The sequence below is a fragment of the Poecilia reticulata genome, linkage group LG8 (assembly GCF_000633615.1).
Source record: "Poecilia reticulata strain Guanapo linkage group LG8, Guppy_female_1.0+MT, whole genome shotgun sequence".
In the NCBI taxonomy this organism is placed as follows: Eukaryota; Metazoa; Chordata; class Actinopteri; order Cyprinodontiformes; family Poeciliidae; genus Poecilia; species Poecilia reticulata.
In genome coordinates this window covers 16,275,693-16,283,338 of record NC_024338.1, presented here as the reverse complement: position 1 = coordinate 16,283,338, position 7,646 = coordinate 16,275,693, and the positions used below count along the sequence as shown (strand labels likewise).

Sequence of the window (7,646 nt, the reverse complement as noted above, 5' to 3'; positions counted from 1 at the left end):
ACTCTTCAGCATAAGCTGTTCTATAGAACACTCAGAACGTATTCTACGTGTTGTAAAGATATTTAGCTCCATGTGTCAAGGTTTTTAGTAGCACACTGCCCTCTAGCGGCAATAGCAAGGAATGTCAGGTGTTTTGGAATTTAAAATTAACAGAACAATGAATGTCAGTAGCGTTTCTGACAGGCGTGAAGATAATTTTATTTGAAAATACTAATTTGTATTAAAGCATTCCAAAAGTACAATAGTCTTTCAAATATATAAATGAGAATACCATAAAAAGTGTACAATAGAGATTCTCTTTATTATAGTGCATTTATTCGGTGTTACAGAACAAGTTTTTTTTTTATTATTTAAAAAAAAAGCATAAAAACGAGAGAAAGAAATATGAACACAAGTATTTTGTACAGAAATGATACTGCAAATTAAAGCTTCACATCTGACCAAATAAGATGATAAAAGACATCAAGTTAACACTTTAACAACAGTTTATTATAATTTCAAATTCTTTCCATGTACGTTTTCAACTGGACTAAACCGTTGCAAGATATACTGTGACGCAAGTACAAAGATATTACAACGTAAAAAATAAAAATAAAAATAATAATAATCCCAAAACATTGAAATATCCAGTTGTAGAAAAAAAAAAAAAAAAAAAAAGGAACCTGAAGCTCCCTTCTGAGGTCAGTGTAACATAACTGTGCAGTCATCTTCACTCAGTGTGTACTGTTCAAGATTGATTTTATTTCTCATAGCAGAGGACTTTGGGGAAAAAAGGAGTGACTACTCTGGTTAAACTAACTGGCACATTCAACTATCTGCTGGTGTAGAGCAATGGAGAGTGTTACTGCATGCGAGTTCACTGCCATGGCTGAGATAAAACAGCCGTCATCACACAAGTCAGTATTGTGCAAGATGATGTGGCTGTAAAATATGGTAAAATCATTTCTTGTAAATGAGCAGAGGAAGTAACTCTGCCCTGAAGCAAGAAGCTTGAAGCACTAAATATGTATTTGTAAGGCTGATTTATACACTTCCTACTCAACATGTACCATCTAACACAGTAATAACGAAAACTGAAAAAAAAAAAAAAAAAAAGGAACTTGCAAACCTCCTAATGCACACACATTCAAAACAGAATATAATGAGACTTTTCTGCAACTAACTTGGTCCCGAGACGGTTATACTCAAAAGGACAGCACACCCAGCAGCTCAGACTAAGATAAACCAGGAAATGCATGAAGAAAAAGACAAAAACAAACAAACAAAAAAACAGTGACAATAGAATAGCTAAAATCATCAGACCCTAACCAATGAACTACTGTACTTACAAGAGCAAATGAAGTCTACTTCTAAATAAAGAGCCAGAGTGGGAGCAAGTTGTCATAGCAGTTGGCTCTGTGGAGCTGAAACCCACACAAGCCTTAAGGTTACGAACCATGCAATAGTTAACACTCCTCCATATATGTAAACATGCGCTGCAACATTTATTGCCGTCACCAGATCCAGTCGCAGTGGATCTTTCACACGGAACAAATACGATTTAGTCAAAAGACAAAAGAGGCCAAAAAGAAATACTTAATATCAGACACGCGTCTGAACTGAATGGAAGAAGTTTCCGCCCATTGGAACATTCTCACACAAATTGGCACTGAATACATTTACATTCTGATCACTAGAAACCTGCAAACTATGGAGTTAAAAGATAAAACTAAACGGTTGCTGCGTGCTTTTATGTCTTTGATCTTAAATATAGAGCGGCATTTAAAATTTGTYTTCATCCTCAACTGTTCTAGGTTGTTGGATGATAACACAAAAGCATATTCTTCTAGGTAAATAAACTCATGTTGAAAAAGCTCCCAGCAAATAAAAAAAGCTGAATTATTACCTTTTGGTTTTTATTTTCTTAGACATTCTTTTTAAGAGAGTCAGAGCACTCAGCATCGTGCATTGCTTTTTGCTTTACGGATACCAGCAGCCTTTGGGTGTTGCTGGCACTGGAGGAAGGAGAAGTGACTGAGAGCTAACTGTGTTCAAGGCACAGCAGGACTGCTGCCACTTCTGCACATTCATTCAGTCACTCAAAAATACTTATACAAACACACACATACAGTACACTGATGTCGGGGCGCACTGGCCAAAGCTCCAAAAAAAAAAAAAAAAAAAAAGAAAGAAGAAAAGAAACTGAGGAAAGAGGAGAGTAAAGAAGTACATCTAGGCCATGTGCAGCCTCCCAGAAACACTGCAGGCAGAGCTGGCAGATGGAGACGCGGCACAATGGATCACTTTGCGTTCCTTAGCTGGCTCGAAAGCCAGTCCAGACCCTCGTACAGACCGTCTCCACTGGTAGCGCATGTGGCCTGGATGTACCAGTTACGGTGACGGAGAGAGTGAAGGCTCAGCTTGTCGGTGATCTCAGCTGCGTTCATGGCGTTYGGCAAATCCTAACAGACAAAAATCAACGAGATGACGTTGAAAACAAAACAAAGGATCWGATTTYCGCGTGCAAATTTAAGGCAMGTTTTACATTGTCCGATATRAACAGRGGGAATTGGATGCACGTGACCAGCCGAATGTTAAACCTGATTAGACTAGGACAACTGAATTCACTGGTGTCCCTGAATAAGCCATTTAACACCAAACCCTGCAAACACAACGGCGCAACAAAATCTGCATAATTAGTCTAATTGTTTTAGACCTTTTAATCAAAAAGTGACCAACGAAACACCACCTGAAGAACAACGTTTAGCCTAAACTTAAATATTTGCCAAGTCACTTTATGAGTTGTAGTCAGGAAAGAAAGCTCTGCGGAGGTCCATGTTGGAAGCTAACCTGTTTATTAGCAAACACAAGCAGCACGGCATCCCTCAGTTCATCTTCTGCCAGCATTCGCATCAGCTCCTCCTTTGCTTCGCCCACTCGCTCCCTGTCATTACTGTCCACTACAAAGATAAGGCCTGAAAAGAAGAGGATTTATATGAGCGAGGAAAACAAAGAACTTCAAATGTAAAGGGAGTTTTAGCAGAAAAGTGCTGGTGCTGAGACGACAGAGTAGAAACATCACATCTCTCACCTTGTGTGTTCTGGAAATAATGCCTCCAGAGGGGCCGGATCTTGTCCTGGCCGCCAACATCCCAAACCGTAAAACTGATATTCTTGAATTCTACAGTCTCAACATTAAAACCTTAGAACAAGAAAAAATATATACATATATTTTCAGAGCCCATGTAAAATGTAGGTGTCGAGYTATAAAGTAATTATGAGACGGAAGACGACTCACCGATGGTAGGAATGGTGGTAACGATTTCTCCCAGTTTGAGCTTGTACAGGATGGTGGTCTTACCGGCAGCATCTAGTCCGACCATCAGAATYCGCATCTCTTTCTTTCCAAACAGTCCCTTAAAGAGGCTGGAAAAGTTCCCCATCTTGGCGTACCTGCAGGGACGCACAAAACTGAAGGGTGACGTCTCYAAAAGGCTGGTGCCAAACAGAACGCAGCGCCTCAACTAAAACTTGAGGTGATCATGTACACCTGTAAATGATCATGTACACATTTACAGGTGTACATGATCATTTACAGATCATGTACACCTGTAAATGTACATGATCTTAAATGTCACATCCTCTGACCCAAATTCATCTTTCGTTTATTTAAAGACGCTTTGAGACAGTTGCTGGTTGTTGTCGTTTCCTGTATTTTTTTTTTGCACATTAATGAAACTGCAAAACACACTTCTGTCATTCGCTTGATTTCCGTGAAGCTGTTGTTGACAAAACAGGAAAAAGAATTTGCCTTAAAAGCATTTACCTGAAAAGTATGCAGAAGAAAAACCCCTCATACATTCGCCTCTAGGAAACCCTTGAATACTCAAGGACCAACTTACGAATGAATGGGCTTCAWTTCATTCAGTCAGGAGGTGCCRTKAAATATRTGACATCACAYATTTTTTAGATAMATAAAATAACTTGAGAAATATTTTTCTCCCTTTGGCTTCACAGAGAAGAACTGTACATCATATCTATTTGCATGACCATCGTCACTATAATTTCCACAATTAGATCTATTACCACATCCATTCCTTTTGGATCCTACTTCCACTCATGTTCCACAGTGGTGTTTTTTTAATGCAGTTCATTACCGTCTTAGTTACGCAAAAGGTACTTTTTAAACCCAGCAAAAAAAATAAATAAAATATATATATATGACATCAATATTGGCTAGTATCAATGTTAATCCCAATATATTGACCATCTCTAGACTCAACTGTTGTGTGCAAAGGATTTGAGTACAGAAACGTACTTATTAACAAACTAAATTGGGTTAATCACAACTTCCTTAAAGTCCAATCTGATAATAGTCCCCTTATCTTTACAAACAGCACCCAGATAACTTCCTCACATTTTAACATTTCATTTGACCAGTGAAGAATTGCAAAATGACATAAACCACAGCAAAAAATAACGCATTTAAATTCTCGTTTCCCTTCCACGGTTTTGTTGCCGTGTCTTGAAGGTTACATACACGACGTTTGCGKATAAAATCGGGGAAAGCATGTCTAAGCTTGTTTTGCGCTGCTCCATGCTGCAGGTGAAGACTGTAACAGAGATAAGGACCTCAAAGCTGAAGGAAGCAAATTCCTTGAAAATATGCCACAGTGGAACACTGATGCTGGAACACTGGTGCTGGAACACTGGTTTTGTTAAACCAGTGTTCTAGTTTAGTTAAAGAGAAATGCACTCCACGTTCAAGATGCGATATAAGATTTGATGCGACATTCTGCCACTAGTTGTATTATGCAATGGTCAGAATTGTCAGACTATTTTCTTACAGTATCAGTCAAAGTTAGTAATTTTTTAACATATCTGCATCAGACCCTACGTAAAACTTAGTTTTATTCCCCATCTTGTTTCTGTATGTGTTTTGGAGGGAGATAAACATCACACATGTTTGTTTCAACATGTGGAATGTCTAAATAAAGCAGATAAACATTGTCAGCAGTAGTTTTCTTTTTTCATGGTGTCAAAAAGAGTATGAAAATACATTTATATCAGTAAATATGACATACCAGCTATCGCAACAAAATTAAAATCAGATACCGATATTGGCCCACATTTTCATGCCAATGCACTAAATATCAAGGTTACACGCCAATGGCAATTAAGGACTTCTTAGCTAATGACATGAGGCAAATGAACGAGTAAAACGAGTTGCACATCAAGCAAGCTCAAAGAAGCAACAGGCCCATCACAAAGTGCCTGATTCATTTATGTTAAAAAAATATCACTGTAATTAATGTGGGAGTGCCCTGAGGTGTGTGATGGGTGTCACCCACGTAGTAATTCTAAGAAAGCCTTGAAACAACACAGTCACATTAATAGCTGAATTAACCATTAGGACACACATGAAAAACTACTGATTCACCTTTAGCTGAAAAAGTTAAAAAAAATATTATAAAATGTATTCAAAATAGTTGTTCAAATATGAGTTTTGACAATAGCTTTCTTTTTGTAAAAGTGAATAAAGTAATGTAATAGCGAAAATTTGATATCATTTTAAAAATATTTGTTTTATTTCGCAAACGTGTTTCGAAAATTGATGCATCACCCAGAAATCCTTACAATGAGGAAGAGTCGGAAAATAATTGCTTTTACCGTCCAATAGAGATTCAATTTCAACAAAGGAATCTGCCTTTGAATCAGAAATGGGTAAAGTTGCATTTTATAAACTTGCCACTTCTGTCTGCATTTATAAACATTTGTCTTTTAGCGGAACACATATCTGAAATAGTTTCACTTTTGTTTAAGTGGCGATCATTTAGGTATAAATGAGAGAAAGCTGATGACTTAAWACTGAAACGTAGGAACTGCACTTGTAGCTTTGTCGTGATATCAATAAGTGTGAAAATAAACATCTGCACTTGTCTCTACATATTAATAAGCTAAACCTCGTCAGCTGATTACAACCCCCATCGAACCAAATGCTTAGCTAACAAATATATTGCTGCGGTTTGTACATGTGCCAGTACGCTTTTAGGATAGACGCAATCTGGACAGTAAACCGTTTCGAAAACCTATATTTTGTGGGCACGCTGATCAAAAAGAGAACAAATTGACTGTTAAAATGACAGCTAATCAGTGTTAGCTTGTTAGCCGACAAGGATTCAGAACTGACAATAAATTACTGGCAACTGTCCCAAGGCTTTTTCTGTGAAGATATAACAGAAGCTGCTAAATCAACAAAAACTGGTAAAAAAAAAATGTAATTAAATAAAAAAAGGATATATTTAAGGATTAAATGTATGAATGAAAACACAACAAAGCACTCCCGTTGAAGTAAAAAAAAAACAGCTAACGATCTCCAAATGTCTGGTTTCGACGCCTAAGAACCATCCGTAATTAAAAAGAACATGTAAAACTACACATTTTTAACAATAGGTTGATAAAAGACTGTTTGATAACCGCGATTGTTTAAATATTTGAATAACAAATTTACCTTTGTAGACGTTTCTCGATCTTTCTTCCGTTACTGCTCAACTGGAAAATGGCGATTTCCGGTTGTCGTCATCCTCCCCCGCTTCTTCTTCTTCTTCCTCTTTTTGATTTTTATTGGTAGTTGTCCCGAAACGTTAAGGTTGCATTACCGCCGCCTACTGATATCGTCTACTTTTTCTTTATATTTGACCCAAACATTAAAATATTGCTATAGCGCCATCAAGTGGTGTGGAGAAAGACAAATGATCATTTCTTCCTATATATTCCACAATTCAACTTTAGTCGCGCTCTTGGCAGATTCCCCCACCTGATTAATGGAGTTACTCCTCAAAACATGTTGCATGACTTTTGTGGGGAACAAGTATAATTTTTCATAAATATAAAGTATTTGCAAAAAGTGGATTGGTACATTTCATTCAACTGGATGTTGATATAATTRTGTAAAAAAAAAAAAACACAGTTTCTAACCTAATAACAAAAGAAATAGACCCAAAGAAATGTTTCTGATTYGTCTAGTCATTCTACTGGATATGCATTTAAAAAAATCTGCTAAATATGGCATTTTTTATTTTAAAACATTTGGTGCCTCTTTATTATTATTTTTTGCTACAGCCTTTAAGGGCCATTGAGGAAAGTCCTTATGTGACTGCATAGTCGCAGGTTGCAGACCGCAGCATTGCCTTGATGCGGTTCTGTGATGCCAAGCTACATATATGATGGATGGAACATTGCCCTGTGGAATATTCAAAGCCAAAAATAATGTTTTGTGACCTATCCTTTAAACTTCTTCGCACTTTATTGACATTGATTTATATTTATAAAAAGTGAAAAGTGAATAAGTTTCCTTTGAAATTACAATAAAGCAATGCTTTGTGCTTTTCAATCATATACAATCCCAATGAAACATATATATTGAAGTATATGGTTGAAACATGACATAACATGAAAGAAGTCCAAAAGGAATAATAATTATTTTTGAAATGTACTGCATATATAGTCAAAGAAATTAGCAGTTAATTAACTTATTCTGATTTCTGCAAGTAGTTCATGTCGATTTGTGCCTAACCTAAGCTGGGTCTTTAGTGTCTTCCACTATGACCAGAGAAGCCATGCGTGCTGATAGCTACAAATACATAACTGTAAATAAACGGTTACCT

At 36.9% G+C, this 7,646-nt stretch overlaps 1 protein-coding gene across 1 annotated transcript; it reads right to left on the bottom strand.

Moving 5' to 3' along the window:
- Positions 1-280: 280 nt before the first annotated feature.
- On the bottom strand, positions 281-6,594 carry arf2a (ARF GTPase 2a). Its single transcript, XM_008415884.2, has 5 exons — positions 6,491-6,594; positions 3,278-3,432; positions 3,071-3,181; positions 2,830-2,954; positions 281-2,441 (listed from the first exon to the last, which is right to left on the bottom strand). The coding sequence occupies exons 2-5, from the start codon at positions 3,420-3,422 to the stop codon at positions 2,280-2,282; spliced, it is 543 nt and encodes a 180-aa protein (XP_008414106.1). The 5' UTR covers positions 3,423-3,432; positions 6,491-6,594; the 3' UTR covers positions 281-2,279.
- Positions 6,595-7,646: the final 1,052 nt, after the last annotated feature.